Genomic DNA, 17,125 nt, shown 5'->3' on the forward strand with positions numbered 1-17,125 from the left:
AGCGCATTTAATTAATCATATCTCACTGAATACCGAACTGATTTTCACGCGGGTTTTTTTTGCTGCAAAGGTCATACACGTAGCTACGATACAGGACACATTGAATATTTTGTTCACAAAATTCAACTAATAGTGCGGTAATGTTAAATGTTAAATCTTACTTGTGTAAAGTAATCCCCGAGTGATGGTCCGCCGATTTGAGCAGGAATATACTGCACAGTGCTCTGAAGTCTACTGCTGCTATGCAACGCAAATAGGAGTATGACCTGCTTAATATGGCGGCCGCATTTCTTGCGCCACAGCGGCCAATAGGGCATCTAGTCTCTATATGATATCTATGTGTGTGAAGACACTCCTTTTCGCGCAATATATTTATTCACGTGAGTGATGTGAAAAACAAGAAACATCCCGCGAGTAATCTAGAGCGAGTAACGCGATGCGGAGTTTCGCTTCGCGTTTGGTGTGATCCTCGCGTTACATGCTCGCAGCAATGTTTGTGAATGTATTAGCAGTAGAAGTCTCGGTACTTGCTTTCATTAACTCGGTACTTGCTTACATTAACATTGCCATATGCATTATCATGCCAATCTCTATTACCATGTCAATCTCCCAGAGAGTTGTCATGACAGAAATATAGTAACATAAATATTTTAAGATAGTGGCTGAAGAAAATTAAAGTACTGTATGTATTAGAAAAAAAGACTGATAAAAGTAATTAAAAAATGTCTCTCTGTAGGGTTCAATGTCAGTCAACCTAAGGTGGTTTCTATAGATAGGCTGTTTGCAAGTGCATGATACCTCAGCCCTTAACATGGTGCAATGGATCCTTCCATTGCATTTAGAAAACCACCAGCACAAATGACATTATAACCTTTAAGTTTCTATTTGTTTTTTAATCAAGACTAAGCAAGTTTGTCTGTTGACGATGTGTTTGATTGAACTTGTGAGAGATTGAGGGAGTTGCTTATATCTGTAAGAGCAACCTGATCACACTGTCCAGTCGGATGTGAAATGGACCACTTAAGACTCTCTTGTAACAAAGGAAAATCACAGTCAATAGAATGTGCTGGGAAGCGTTACTCACTACGGGCTAATTTTACAGCAGTCGATCCATTCAGCCCTTCTCATTTTCCTAATAAATAAATACATGAAGCATGAATTCGTTGCGATCAGATCTGGATGTTAAATGTACTGGCTGCACTAGCAAGCATGGAGGTGCATGTTTGTGATTGGACACGCATGACGAGGAGGAAGTGTGTGCCAAACATCCAATAATTGAAACACGTATTGACAGCGCACATTTTGATCTGCTTCAATAGATCACCTTCTGTTGATGGTCTAAATCACTTCTCAATTGAAAGAGCCAGCTGCTTCATTCATTCCTGACAGCTAACAGCATTCCACCTGTCAGGATGCTTCACCATCACAAAACAAACTCAAAAGCCACACAGAACAACCACTGAAACATCTGCAGTAGAATAAGAACAATGGGGGGTTTTCCTTCTTTTGAACTAGAAGCATATTCTTGGCCATTAAAAGGAGAGAGTGATTGTAGGAACAGCGACATTAGCCATTATCGATCAATACTGTAATGTATTTTACAAAGCCCTCGAGAGGCACTATTGGTATTTAATATTCCTAGCTGTTTTATATCTTAAAGCAAGAGTGTCTGCAGTATAAATCGCCAGTAGTGGTTCTCAACTGGAGGTTCATGACCCAAAAATAGGTTGCCGCAGATCTGCTCTTATTTCCTGGACTGTGAATTTAAAAAAACAAAGTTAAATGCAAATAACAAAAATATAACCATGGAATCATGCATACTTAAATAAATAAAATTAATAGGATTATCAGCTTTTAAATGGGACGAGAAAGCAATTCACATGCATCAAGGATAAGCATGGTTTGTGTGTAAATATTTTCTGCTAATTGTTTGGTTGTTTATTAATTTGATTTGATTTAACTTTTTTTGTATGTCTGTTTTTGGTGTGTTGTTCTGTAGTTTGAAAATCTGAATAAAAATAATAAAATATAAAATATAATTCCAGACTTGTGTCACTCACGTGATCCTTCAGAAATCATTTTAATATACTGATTTGGTGCTCAAGAAGCATTTCTTATTATCATCTCAGTTGAAAACACACTATCCTGCTTAATATCTATTTATAAGAACAGCATTTATTTGAAATAGATACATTTTTATAACACTTTTACTGTTTTGATATATTTAATGTGCCCTTGCTGAATTAAATTAATAATTTTTTTTTTACAAACCCCAATTTTTGAAAGGTAGTGTATCATGTTAATACATTTGCATATTGTTGGGCCTATTAAGTGCATGGTAGTATTAATAAACTTCCATATTAGATTTTAAAGAAAGAAAAGAAAGATTGTTTATTTTTGTACAGTGTCGGATCCTCAGCAAAACCAGTTGAAAACCCCTGAACGACAGGAACCAAAGAATTGTTATCACAGAAGAGTATCTCAGATCTCGATTATACTGCACCTTTAACTAATATGTACTTACATTTAAATGAATTATTTGCACTTATTGTGTACATACATGTTTTTACATTGTACTTATATTTAAAATGAAATACCTGCATGTAATTACAGCTGTAATTCATTTCTGTAATCACATCTAAAATTACACTGTCAACCCTTCCCTTAACTTTTAACCCACCCATAAACCTACCCACCACCAAACCTGTGCCCAACCTTACCCGTATCACGCCTCAATTGCAGCTAGTGTTTAGCAATACAATATGAACACAATAAGTACACTGTACCTATTTTTTGATGCAAGTAGTTAAGGACATCTTATATAAAGTGTGACCTATCATCCTTTCTTCATCATTATCTTCCTGAACTGTTTGAGAATAAAAGGGATGCGTGAAAGGTATACGGTTGTTAAAAAACATTTGTACGGCCTGACAATAAGAAGTTACCCAATGTAGGTGACCCAGTTTGTTTGTAACTCGCAAGATTTATCTCTGTATGATAGGAAAAGGGGACAGCTACAAAAAAATCACAAAAGTGTTCATGTGAACTACAAAGCTACAAGTTGAGAAAAGAGAGCTACTGTATACTTACAGCGGGAGGAACTTAATTAATAATACAGTTAAATTACATATTCATACCGCTATTCATGGTTAATATGCATTTGAAAACAAAACAAAAACATTGCTGAGGAAAATACTCTGTAGTTGTTCTTTGGTTTCTCAGCTACAAAACAATGAACACCTAGAGAGTGTAAACCAAAACTAACATGTCATTATCCAGCAGAACAATAATCAAATCAAGTTACTGCAATTGGACTAAATCCAGACAACACAGGAAAAAATGAGTCTCTACTTTATGACAGTAATCTAGTTATTGACCTTATTCTGAATCAGACAATATTCTGATTAAGGTGTTTACATTCGCTTTTGGAATAATCCTTTTATGGTACCCGTTTTTCGTTATAGAAAGATTAATGGCACACATCATTACGTCACCATGCCACGCCGTCTGACGTTCCCTCCGTGTCAACATGCAGTTCGTCTTCGTTATGGTACTATATATAGTTTATGGTGTTTTAATTTTTAATTTTCCAAAATCTTTAAGTGCAATTAATTAATTGTCATGCTACACGTGCAAATAGACGAGGGCGGATACAAATTCTGAAGCCATGCTCTCTTGTTTGCCGTCAAACGGTTGACCACTGACGTGTGTGTGTGTGTGACCTGTCACAAAATGCGGCGAAAATTCCCACACAACTTTAATAGTACTGCACCTTTAAGATGTGTACATGTCTATAATGCACTTCGATTATGCAATTGAAATAGGAATACTCCACGTCTTAATTCGATTTGTGTTTACTGCGAGTATGACTTTAGCTGGATTAAGGTAATCAGAAATCCCTGTTTACATGGTAGTTTCTTAATCAGAGTATTGTCTTAATCGGCTTAATATCGGAATATTGTTGTCCATTTAAATGTACTGACGCTTGTTTCCAAGTTTCTCTTTTCGGCTAAAAGACACTTAATAATACTGATTCTTTGTATTGACAAAAGGAGATATAACGATGAGTGAAAGAGAGTGGGGTATTAGGCAAAGAATGATAAAGATTGATAAAAAGTGTTTGAATGGAGAGAGTGTGACTCAATAAATGGACTTGTTTAATATGTGGACTCACATTTAGACTTGCTAAGTCAGTTGGATTGATTCTCTGTGCTTTGGATCAAATCCAATTCACTGAACAAATGCCAAGTATATTTGTATTTTAAAGTTCAAGTCAATAGTGCGATGAAGTCTTTAGTAAATGTCAAGTGCAGTCACCCTTTGATCATCTATCTGTTCTCACACATGTACATTAAAGTCACCATGAAATCAAACTTGAAAATTTCTGTTTTTATGGAATATTGCAGTAATTATTTTAAGTTATTCGTCCGTGCAGATCATTATTTTTTTTATTCATGTGCCCTCATAATCTTTAATAAAAAATATCTTCCCCTCCCTTTTGCAGCGACATCTCTTTTCTTCTCTGATGACGTGTTTACTTGTGCGAGGGCAGGACAACCTCTCACTCACATGACATCACAGTAATAGCAAACCACAACCATCCAATCCCGACGGACAAAATCAAGTTCCATCTGACATTTTTTCTTGTTCGAGAAGCCGTTTCATTCGGACATACGTCACAATAGGAAAGAAAAGACCCTCACAACTTCCGTTACATGCCGACTTCTATACCTAACGTCCTCGCTTTTAAAGCATAAACGAAAGCGCTACAGTAATTTAGTGCACAGCATTCAATCCCGGTGGAAAAGAAGTGTTCAAAAAACATTAAATTGAGGCAGACAGTGGCGGCCTCATGCATTCGGGGGCCTGTTTCAATAACTAATATGGGGCCCTACTCATATAAAACATAAACATAATAGAGCAGAAAAAGCAAGGATTCCTGTTGGTTTGCATCAATTGTATATTATTTCATTACGTGCACTTTCAGCTTAAAGAACAGGCAGCTCAACATAGAAGTTATCCAACCTTATTTGATTAAAATTATATAAAATTATACAGCGTTTTACGTTGGAATAAGCCTCGCCCTTTCACAGACAACTAATTTGGAGCATGTTCCATAAATGGAACATAAATACAATGATGGGCTCCGCGTCCGTGGACAGCTGAGCTCACTGGGCGGCGGGTGTAGATTTCACCTGAGCCCTTTTTAGAAATCCACCCTTCTGTGTTTGAGTGCTGAGAATGCCCTGATAAGTTCATCTTTGTCCAGCAATTTTGTAATCTCGCCAATGACCAAAGAAAGAGGTCACTTTTGGTAGACTGAATAAAGCGTTTCTTTTATTGTCCAATATCTTTTTCGTTTTTCAGCACCACTGGCATATGTAGGCTACGTTTCATTTTCCTCTAAAAATTATTTTCCGGCTCAAAATAACATTTTAACTTGACGGCAAAAAAGGAAAATTTATAAACAAATAAACTACCGGTATTATGCTTCAGATCACTTAAGCCGTTCTCGGGGAGGTAAATGTCGCCATGGTAACCGCGAGTTTGACCAATGAGAGACCTCAGTGTTATGCTTAGGATTGTGGGTAGTGTAGTATTTCCATAGACAGTAAAAGAGTATTTCTCCAGAAGATCGCAAATAAATCATGTTTTTCTTAAAACAATGTTGATTTCATACTGACTTGTGTTTGTTATTGGAGCAGAAACTTTCGTTTCACAATCTCGTAGCTTGTGGTCAGTCTACCTCGGATGGTTTAGACATTATGGCTGAAAATAAATATCCTATGGAGAAAATGAATGGGATTTTTGCCTGTGTTTTGGGGGCCCCCTTGGAGGGCGGGGCCCGTTTCAATTGAAACGGGTGAAACATAGGTAAGGCCGCCTATGAAGCCAGATGAGGTCTGGGACCTGAGACATGAATACTGTGTTATGGCAGCTTGTTAGTGCTCCACTTAGTTTACACTGTCTGGTTTGGGGAAGCCGTGCTGGGAGAATTCAACACACCTTGAATCCATAACTTGTCTAGCCGGTGAATCGAAAGCTTTCTGAAATGGAAACAGTGGTCTTTACAACTACATGCTGCTTTAGACACTTTTAAAATGAAAAGTAACGATAAATGACGCTCTGTGGCTCAGTTGTTTACCAATACAGTGTTGAGGCTCGGTCAGGCTGATCCTGGAACAGAGGTGGCAGCAGACGTGTCATTTGGTAGAGATGGATTGAGTTAAGTAATGGAATTCTCTCACAAAGCATAGGGGAAATTCAATTCCCCTACAAGCACCTGCGTTCCATACCGAAGTCTCCAAGAGAAACCATGTACAAGCGCTCACTATCCATGAAAGACAAATTATCTACAGCACCTCATTATCTGCTTAACCCCTCCCTTATTAATTTCCTCCACCTTCACTATTGTACAGTATTTATAATAGGGTACATTTGTGCCTCTGGTCTTTTTCTGAGGTTTTTAATTAGTTTTTGTCCCCTTTACTTTATAGTCTGGTTACCTGAGACTGTAGGCTATCTGGGTCTGGGACTGAACTACTTATCACTCTCTTAAATGTTATAACTTCTCCCCAAAAAGAAATGTAGAAATCTCAAGAGGTATGGGGCCATCAAATACATATAATTATCTAGCAGCAATGAACAATACTGAGGCAATACTTTGACCTACTAAATCAATACTGCTGAGACCTTGCCACAGCAGCCAACCACACAGCATAACTGCCGGGCTCACAGGCAAAGCGCAATAAATTATTTAGATTCTGGTATGCTTCTCTGAGACAGCCTTAAATTAGAGCAAAAACGGTTGTATAACCTAAAAATTCTGAAAGCTACAGCTGGATGTATCACTGCTGTTTTGTACTAGAATGTGTGTTCGTATTATTTTACAATTAGGTGGATTATTTCATTGCATATACTAAAAGCTCAACAGTATTTCCATTAAACTATGAATGCACATACAAGAGTCACATTAGGGGGATGAGGACGACTGTCACACCCTGAACGGGGTTTATCAATGACCATCTGAAAGAATTATCTGACTTATTACGTGACTACTTAGCAAATAAATAACTACTTGTCTTGTACATAAAATATTGATTGAGTTATAACGTTAATTTAATTATTTTTATCATCGTAGCCTACTAGTACGTAGATAATAGCTTCCACTAAGAAAAATAGTCCATTACTTCATACATTAACACTTCAACAATATTACATAATCAATTTAAATATTATAAATTAAATTGATGTAAATTAAAATAACTTATTTTTCTAGTTATATGGGATTTAGATAGAACCGTAACTTATTTTGTATCTCTCATCAGTATTTCTTTTCGGTTCATTGCTTTGTTTTTGTTTTCTTGATTGGGCACTGTTGAGCTTTTATCAAAGGTTTTATGCTCACAACACAAAGTAGGCCTATACCAAAATTAAAACAAACATTTTTTTTTATCGTAGTAGGCTATGTAACCATTTTAGTCGCACGATGGCGCCGGTTCTTGCGTCATATGTAAGAGTAAGTGCGCGGAATGATACGCGAGAGTAGCGTCGGTATTTAACTATGGTATTTTACCATCGTCAAGTTCAACGCGAAATATCTCATTTAGGTTAGCTATTATACAAACATTGATTGCTCGCGATTAAACAATCATAATTCAGTACTCCAGAAAAACGTGTAATAATCTAAAATATTACATTAACATTGACATGCAAATCGTCAAATTCATAACTGTTCTGCAAAATGGGTGCATAGGATGAAAAAGTTAAATAGATTAAAATGCATAAAGTGTATTTGCCTTGGTGTAATTGCTTGAGTATCAAAGGTTGGCGAGATCTTTTTTGAACTGTTCAAAACTTAGTTAATTGTTTATTTAATTCATTGTGGCGATTGAATAAAGTTGAACGAGCGCATGCATTTCATGTTTCTTTATACATACAATGATAAAATTTTAAAAACCTACGTCCAAAATGACAGAGATGCCCTTTCGGGGCTCCGGTGCAAAGAACTGCTCCTGAGCCACCGCCGCCTCCTCCTTCACATATTCCCGAGTAGAGATGCTTTTATTGTCGCTCATCTTGGTGACTATCCAGCGGACGAGCCCGTCAATTCCACCGGGCTGAGAACCGCTGTTTCCGGACTGTGCTGCCGTCGCTGTCTCGCTGTCCTGAGCCCCGGGTTTGGGCTGGTCTTTGCTGTCCTGTGCCCGGAGTTTGGCTTGTTCTTTGTGGAGCAGTTTTTGGACACCGTCCCTGCAGTAGCGCGCTGCTTGTTCACACATCCTTTTGCCGCGGAGCGTTCATGCTGCGCGCTATGGGGGCGATCCCTCCTCCTCCATGACATCAGCGGCGGCACACATCTCAAAACTCAGCCTCCTGTCACACCTAGCCGGAGCAGTTCAATAAGTGCCATCCATTTAGTCCAGATGCAGAAGAATGAGCGAGAAAAAGCATTATTAGCACTTTAGAGAGTAGCTAGGCCTACTATTAAATAGGGAATAGACTGTAATGCCCATTGATCCCAGACAGCTTTTAAATAAACTATGGTAATGTTGTTAAAGTCCATCTTTGGCTTCGTTTACTGCAGTAACTTTCAGTTTTAGATCTTTGCCATTCGTGGGAACATATGATCCGCACTTTCCTCTTTCCTGTACATGACTATCTACTTAAAAAGACACAATAAGTACACCAAATTACATGCTTTTAAGTCGTTATATACAGATGCAGTTAAAGGTAGGGTAGGCAATTTTTTCATAAACACTTTTTGTTATTCTTGTTGAAACTCTTAAAGGAATAGTTCACTTTAAAATGAAAATTGTGTCATCATTTACTCACCCTCAAGGTGTTTCAAATCTGTATGAATTTCTTTCTTCTGCTGAACACAACGTAAGATATTTTGAAGAATGTCGGTAACCAGACAGTTAATGACTTCCATAGTAGGAAAAAAAATAGCAGAAGAAAAAATTTGATACAGGTTTGAAACAACTTGATGGTGAGTAATGATGACAGAATTTGAATTTTTAAAGGTGCTCTAAGCGATGTTGGGTGATGTCACTTATGACTTATTGACGTTCGAAGTATTGGCAAACAAAACGCGGAGGCTAGCTAGACCCTCCCTCTTCCTCATCTGCGCTCTAACCCCCCAATCCTTCTTGTTGGTTATTGGCTGGAACAGTTTGTTACATTTCCTGGTGCGGGTTAGCCCTGTTTGTTTTTGTTGCCGTTTGTGGAGCCTGGGGTGTCTGCAGAAACCCCCTTTTTTTTACAGTGTGTTCAGGGGACAGGCAGCTAGCGGGTAGTGAGGAGATGTTTGCTGTATGTGACAAAAAATGTTTTGGCCTAAAAAACACGTGACATCACTAAGAGCATCTTTAAGTGAACTATTCCTTTAACACCCTGATAGCAATCGATAATAGAAGTGGTCTAAATATTACAAAATGTACAATGTTGAAGTTTCAGGACCAAAATGTTTGTCCAATCATTGCATTCGGTCCGATGTCCTTTCTGCCTGTCAGCGTATGTACAGTATTTACAGTTACTACTGAACCAAAACAAAAAGCATGCTGCGTTCACGCCATGTCGCAACCGTATTTTAGAGACGGCAACCCGTGAGCTGTACACGTCCTCAGACTCGGATTTATGCGTTTCTGTCAACACTATCAACAGCGAAATGAAACTGCAGCAGTCAGGTGGTTCAAATTCGAGCTCTGCGCGGGTATGGGCAGGTCTGACCTTCCCGAACCTGCTCATGTTGTTTATTATGACAAATATACAATCTGTTGCTGTCTTTTGTTTAATCAACATCCCGAAATATTTGTACCCCATCCCCCCCAATTTTTTGGGTGGGTACTCCTTAGAAAATCCCTCATTACCTTACAATCTCTATAATGGTCTGAAATGACCTTTGTGAGTTGAAAGCCTGTTGAAAGGCTCCCCGGTCCTGCCCTTTACGAGGGGTGATTAAGTCATTCCAGCTAAAAGGGCCTTTATTTAATTGGCACCAAGTACAACCCCCCTGTAGTTTGCGATCCTATAGTGAGGCATTTAGCCAAACAGAAAAAAGTGATTGGATGCATCACTTTAATGTAGAGCAACTCACAGCAACCTGTTACTCCTCCTTCACCACAGAGGGTGCTCAGATAATTATAACAAGCAGTAATCCCTTGTCTTTGGACATGCTCAGATCAACACCCTTTGCAGCCAGTTTGTGTGTAGCGGTGACAGGCCTCTCTTTACCACACGTAAACAAACTCAGTGGTATATTGTGGCACGTGCAGGGAGCAAAATGACACTAGTGAATGGTTATTCTGGTTCCTTTTTCAGTTTGAGGCTGACAAACCATGCAGAGACATTGGGGGTGAGCCTTTCACATGAGACTGCACACACTGAGGCAGACTGATAAAATATGTGTTGTTCATTTATATATTATATTTTATAGACTACATAAATGTCTCAGCTAGAAGCAGTTGTTAAAAGTATATTGTTAATGTGAATATAAAACAATTGTGTGCTATATATTATACAGGTAGAAAAATATAAGCTTAATCAAACTGAATAATAAAGGAAAAGAAAATGTAAAAAAACAATATATTAATATTTTTATTATTTTATAATTAATATTTAAAAATTGAAATATACTATAAAGCTTAGTATTTTTATCACTCACACACACACACACACACACACACACACACACACACACACACACACACACACACACACACACACACACACACACACACACACACACGCTCAAAGGAGTATTTGGAACATGCTTAAATTATTGATGACACTTCATATGGAGCAGTGTTATTTTAGTATAATTTACATGTATATACTATTATAGTTTTTATTGATATTTTAAATTACCTTTTAGTTTAAATATTTTTAGATTCCATTTTAATTTTAGTTTAAGTTTTAGTAACTTTGTTATGAGCTTTTGACATTTTTATAAGGTTTTTAAATGTTGCTATTTATCTTTAATTTAATTTGAAATCAGTTTTAGTTATTTTGGTAGTTAGTGTTTATTTATTTTTGTCAAGGCAACATTTCTAATTTTCATTTGAGTTATATATATATATATATATATATATATATATATATATACAAAAATCTAACCTTTCATTGAAGAAAAATAATTGAAAGTGTCGGGGAAATCACATTATGAAATACATTTTTTTCTACAAAACACGTTGGCCACAATTCTTGGCACCCCTAGAATTTTTTTTACAAGTAAAATATGTCTGAAGTATATTCCCATTAATATTTACCCTTTTTAGCACACCAGGGTGACTAGGAACATGAAATTGTCTAGCTATGACTTGTTTCACAGGAGTTTAAATATGAGGAAATACAAAGGCCAAATTCCCTTAATCATCCATCACAATGAGTAAAACCAAAGAATCTCATGTGTTCTCATGTGCATCAAAAGATTGTTTAGCATTACAACATAGAAAGTGGCTGTAAGAAAATAGCTAAAGAATTGAAAATCCCCATTTTGACCATCAGGGCAATAATTAAGAAGTTCCAATCAACTAAAGATGTTACGAATCTGCCAGGAAGAGGACGTGTGTCTATATTGCCTTAATGCACGGTAGAGTTTGATTGGACAAAGACTCTCCAAGGATCACAGATGAAGATTTGCAGAGATTACTTAAGACTTGGGGGTCAGAAAGCCTAAAAAAATATATCAAACAAACCCCTACATCACCACATGTTGGTTGGGAGGGTTTCAAGAAAAATCCTCCTCGCTCCTCCAAAAACAAATTCCAGTATATTTAGTTGTCAGACACAACAGGAACTTCAAAAGGGACCGGATTCTATGGTCAGATGAAACAATAAAGTGCTTTTTGGCAGCAAACCCACCAGATGTGTTTGGTGCAAACAGGGATAAAAAGTTCCCCATTCCTTCGGTTAAATATATTGCTGGATCTTTGGAACTTGTGAATCTGAAGGATCTAGAGATATACTGTATGGAGGAATGGTCTCTGATCTCGTCAGGTGTTCTCCAAACTCATCAGGCATTATAGAAGAAAACTCAGAGCTGTTATCTTGGCAAAAGGAGGTTGCAAAAAGTATTTAAACAGGGAGCCAATAATTATGGCCAGCGTGTTTTGTAGAAAGACATTTATTTCATAATGTGATTTACCCCCCACTTTCAATACTTTTACTTCAATTAAAGGTTAGATGTTTGCGAATCTTTTGAATGAAAGATCAAAAGGATAAATGCCGAATTTTTTTACAGGCATTTTTGATCATATTTACCAGGGGTGCCATTAATTCCGACCACCACTGTACATCTATATATATATATATATATATATATATATATATATATAATATATATATATAAATCATTGTATTTCAGTTTTTAGTTCAATTAACATTTTAATAGTTTTAGTTAACAATAACAGCACAGATATATATTGAGTAACTTCTAACATCAGCCTGTCACTGCAATTACTCCACTCACCCATTTTCTGTTTTTGAAATTTCTAAAAAGCATTCAGGAAGGCTTGGCTGGGAAAATGAGAGGTGAATCCACACATATGCACTCCATACGAGTATGAAACATATACACTATATGTACGCACACACACACTCTCACTCACACACACACACACACACACACACACACACACACACACACACACACACACACACACACACACACACACACACACACACACACACACACACACACACACACAGGAGTACAACATTTATGTATCGTCCTGGAAGGAATATACCTCCCATCATGCCTCTGTAGATAGGACAAGTTAAAGGTGATGTAAGACCAACAAGTGCACCTCCTGGTGGACTAAAGAGGAGCGCCCAGAAGCTACAGCAGTTCACTCGATACTTGACTGGTGTCATTCAAACAGCAAACCTGAGTGCTACAGAAATGTTTATTTTTCTGTTCATTTTGAGTCTCTACAATAAGTTTGTGTTTTGTTTAAAGCAGCATATTTCTTCAACCTGAAAGATGGACTTAAAATAAATAAAATCATCTTTATGTGAAAAGAACAAATTAAAAACTTAACAGGACCCAAGAAACTTACTGTATTTTTTACAAATCAATATTACTTTTTTTAACCAATATCATTAATCCTTTTATCCAAAGAATAGCAGACCTCCTTCTTCATGCTGTTTTTTTCTCTGAAGGAAGCTATGGACAGTAACCTTTCAAGTAGTAAACCCAGAAGATGCCCTGTCCATGGCTCTCCATACGTGGGCAGGAAATTGTCAGCTTTCCGTGACATGGGCCTCTGGAGCTCGTAGGAGGGCCGTCAAATGTAACCTGTATGTGCTGAGTTTTTTGAGGTGAAATAGTCTCTGCACCCTTGACAGTGAAGGCAGGGTTGTCTACCTGAAAGGAGAAGGTGGTGGCCTGTTGAAAGACATTCTTAAAGGAGATAGAGACACTGGAACCTAAGCTGATGGCGAGGGGACCCTGAGGTTTAGGTGGGGTGCAGGTGCCAAACAGAGGGAAGACATACTCCCCTCCAACATCTGAGGAGATGGTGAGCTGGCTTTGGATGTCTCCCACCTGGCAAGGTTCGAAATGAACTGGCACGCTGATATCTGTGCCAGTCTGGTTCCCCGCTGCTGCTTTAATGTTCTTTTCCACAGTGAAGTTTGGGTTGTCCATCTGAGTCAGAAGCAAGATTTGAGAGGAATGATTATAGCAAAGAATTTATGTACCTAATGTTGTTCTAAACCTGTATGACTTTCTTTAGTGGAAAGACTTGAAAAATGTCTCAGTGGGTTTTCTTTTTGTCCATACAGTAAAAATAAATGGATTAAGTGTTGTTTACACCATTGACCTGCATGGTATGGACAAAAACAATTTAAATATCCTTCAAAATATCTTTTTTTGTGTTCGACAGGTTCATACAGGTTTGGAATGACATTAGGGTGAGGCAGATGAAGGCAGAATTTTCATTTTTGGATGAATCGTCTCTTTAAATCCTATTATCATGAAGATAAAATCTACTAGATAATAATGGGAAAGTAGGGTCTCTTACCTTGCAGATATATTCGGTCTTGACACGAGAGAAATTGGTGAACTTAGCTATGACGCTGTGTTTGCTGCCAAGAGGTGCTCTGAAATATAAAGGCTTCTCAAGGGGTGCAGGCAGGGCCTTCAGCTGAAGCTCATAAAAGAAGTGTCCGAGTTCAGCAGCGTACAACACCAGCCGGGCTGTGGACTCTCCCTCACACAGAGGTTGATATTCGAATGTCAATGTAACCTAAGTAATAAAAAACAAAAAACAAGAATCATAAAAAAACGCCCATTAAATACTAGGATCACCACAGCAAAATCACCTTGTTTTTTTCTTCGTTTGCACTGACAATTTATTTGATTTGAATTTTTGAATTATTTTTTTAAATGGCCAAACGACGAGGCACATCTTAGAGGGAGAGTCCTCCCAAAAATGAAAATCCTGTCACCATTTACTCCTCAGGTCGTTCCTAACCTGTATGATTGACTTCCTTCTGTGGAACACAAATGAATAGATTTTGAAGTATGCTAGTATCTAAACAGTTTTGAGTCACCATGGAATTCGATGGAAACTGAAAGGTTATCAACATTCTAATATCTTCCTTTGTGTTCAGTAGAAGAAAGAATTTCATACAGGTTTGGAATGACTTGAGAGTGAGTAAATAATAACAGAATTTTCATTTTTGGGAGTTTCTGAAAGTATACCTACCTTAGACTGAGCAGGCACAAGAAACTGTGGTGGAAAACTGATGTCTGAATTCTGGCACTCTGCAGAGAACGAAACGTCAACAAGAAGAGGGTTCTCCACCTCCGTGAACCTTGATGTCATCTGCCTCACCCGGGTCGCCATTTCTATAGTGTCAATCAGTCCCGGAGCCGTCGCTTTAAAGTTGAGATTGTAGAATAGGAACTCGCCAGTTGCCTCATTCTTGAATGTCACCTGTGTAAGCGAGGAATATGATATTTCATGGGCCATAAATCTGTTTTATAACCAAAGTAGTCTGTATTAGCATTTGTATGGGTGTATGATGGCACTTGCTTTAGCATTGTACTGGCCCTCTTTATAAGTGAAGAAGGAGAGTTTGTAATTCTTTGTATCCAGTGCAGGCACATCAATGTATTCCAGGCCCTTCAGGGAAACGGTGCCGTCTGAACGATCTGGTTTGATGAGCTCCATCACAGAACGGAACCTGCACAGCAGGATAAAAAACACACAATGATTAAACATAAATTATACAATGTAACTAAGTAGAGGAATGGAATTTGCAACCGTAGCTTTAGAATTTATGGTCAACGGAAGGTTTTATGATCATTACAAAGCATATCTCAAGAGGCACTGTATTGTGTGGCTGTTTTATGGGTATTTTCAAGATTAACAATGTTTATCCATGTGCAATGAGCATATGTTTATGTGCAATGCATCCAAGAAATGTTCAGGATAATATGGCATTTTGCATGTTGTTGCAAATATAATTTTTTGTTATTTAATTCTAGCATCTTTATCCGTTCATTTGGAAGTCTTTGCAATAAACTTGTATTTAATTGATTGAAAAATAAGAAATAAATGACTTATTTCATGATTGTGAAATACTTCGTTGTGATTATTAAAACTTGCACGTGTATGTTTCGGTGTGGATGAGGTACCTCTGAGGTCTGGGCAGCCAGTTGTGGACAGGTAATGTCTGTGTGTGCTGGGTTTTGCATTTGATCTCTTCGGTTACTGTGCCTTCAGCCTTTGGTGGCTCAGCTGTGCCTTGCAATGTGTACAGTATTCCACTGCCATCAGGAAAGGAGAAGAACACAGAGCCCTGCAACAGAAACAAGTCACCATGAAATCAAAATTGACAGTTCTTATTTTAACGGAATACTGCAATAAATTATTTGTCTGTGCACATTTTTTTAAAATGAATATGCCCTCATAAACTTTAATCAAAACATCTTCCCCTCCCTCATGCAGTGACATCTCTACTATTTTCTGATGACATGTTTACTGGCACGAGGGCGGGATAACCTGTCACTCACATGAGATCGACCAATAGAAAACCACAATGATCCAATCAATTCCTGATGGACAAAATCCAGTCCTGCCCTACATTTTTTTCTTAGTCGAGAAGCCGTTTCATTAAATATACTTCGCAAAATTAGACTATCAAACTTTTATTTTAATGCGACTTTTAATAAAGCAGAGGAAAGTGAAATCCTTAACAGTGGAAAACATCTACATTTTTTATATCGTTGGGCATACAGTAACTTTGCCAGTCGCTATGGGATTTTTCTAATGACTATTTGGTAATTAGTTTTGAATTGTACAGTTGAATAGCTGTTTCAAGAATAATGAATGGAAAGAGCCTTCATCTTGTGTAGAGAGTGTCATACAGTACCTCATGCCTCTCCCCGTCTGCAGTCATGACCAGAGGCTTGTATGTGATCTCATAGGTGTTCTGCTGTGGAGGCTCAATGAGGAGAGTGGGCGGCCCACTCCAGTGCTCTCCTTCTATGACACATTTTAGAGTCCAGCGCTGGTTAATGCGGCTGGGCAGAACCAGAGACTGAGTACACTGACTGCGCACTTGACATACGAAATTCGCCACCTGCTCACACAAAAGAGAAAGAAAGAAAGAAAAAGTGACACAATGAATAGTCCTGGCCATTAACTTCAACATTTTTATCAGCACATCTATTATTAGTAAATATACAAGGTTGCAGTACTCATTAAAGAAAATGGTATCACAGTCACATTCAGACTAAGCCACTTACCTCTGCTGCGACCTGCGGAACAATGCAGGAGCCAGCGAGGATGAGTTTTAACGGTTTGCCCCCCTCTACAGCACAGCAGAGATCATCATAGCGCAAATCTTGACTCAGCTCCGTAGGGGCATAGGTCACTTCAAGAGATACTTCCATCCCTGGGGTCATGTAGCCCTCAGCAGGGAAAATTATGAAATCGGGAACAATACCCTTTACATCCCACTTAAATCTGAAGAGAACAAGGAAAAGCTTTAGATGCAGAAATACAAATATATATTTCTATTTGAGTCCATTTCATATTTTGTTACTCAGATTTTAATTTGTTACTCAGTTATTAATTTACAGAATCAGCTACACATTTTAGATGCAACC

At 37.9% G+C, this 17,125-nt stretch overlaps 2 protein-coding genes across 8 annotated transcripts in view; both read right to left on the bottom strand.

Annotated features, from left to right (window-relative positions):
* The window catches only part of necab2 (N-terminal EF-hand calcium binding protein 2), a 95,356-nt gene extending 87,000 nt beyond the window's left edge, over positions 1-8,356 (bottom strand). The window contains exon 1 of one of the 3 annotated variants that reach the window (XR_013212195.1): positions 7,965-8,339. Coding sequence is in view for 2 of the 3 variants with exons in the window: in XM_077248850.1 (XP_077104965.1) it covers positions 7,965-8,282 (318 nt within the window). In the remaining variant the exon portion in view is untranslated. Of the gene's footprint in view, positions 1-7,964 lie in introns of all 3 variants that reach the window. The other 2 variants (XM_077248850.1, XM_077248851.1) reach the window with 2 other exon arrangements.
* Positions 8,357-12,894: 4,538 nt separating this feature from the next.
* hydin (HYDIN axonemal central pair apparatus protein) overlaps positions 12,895-17,125 on the bottom strand; it is an 89,209-nt gene continuing 84,978 nt past the window's right edge. For all 5 annotated transcript variants that reach the window (XM_077248847.1, XM_077248846.1, XM_077248845.1 and 2 more), the window contains 7 exons: positions 16,763-16,982; positions 16,387-16,596; positions 15,650-15,813; positions 15,045-15,195; positions 14,715-14,945; positions 14,028-14,252; positions 12,895-13,651 (listed from right to left, as the gene is read on the bottom strand). In XM_077248847.1, the coding sequence (XP_077104962.1) occupies positions 13,169-13,651; positions 14,028-14,252; positions 14,715-14,945; positions 15,045-15,195; positions 15,650-15,813; positions 16,387-16,596; positions 16,763-16,982 (1,684 nt within the window). In that variant the 3' untranslated portion in view covers positions 12,895-13,168. The remainder of the gene's footprint in view (positions 13,652-14,027; positions 14,253-14,714; positions 14,946-15,044; positions 15,196-15,649; positions 15,814-16,386; positions 16,597-16,762; positions 16,983-17,125) is intronic.

The sequence above is a fragment of the Siphateles boraxobius genome, unplaced genomic scaffold, assembly GCF_051911475.1.
Source record: "Siphateles boraxobius isolate OS27281-9 unplaced genomic scaffold, OSU_SipBor_1 31, whole genome shotgun sequence".
Taxonomy (NCBI): domain Eukaryota; kingdom Metazoa; phylum Chordata; class Actinopteri; order Cypriniformes; family Leuciscidae; genus Siphateles; species Siphateles boraxobius.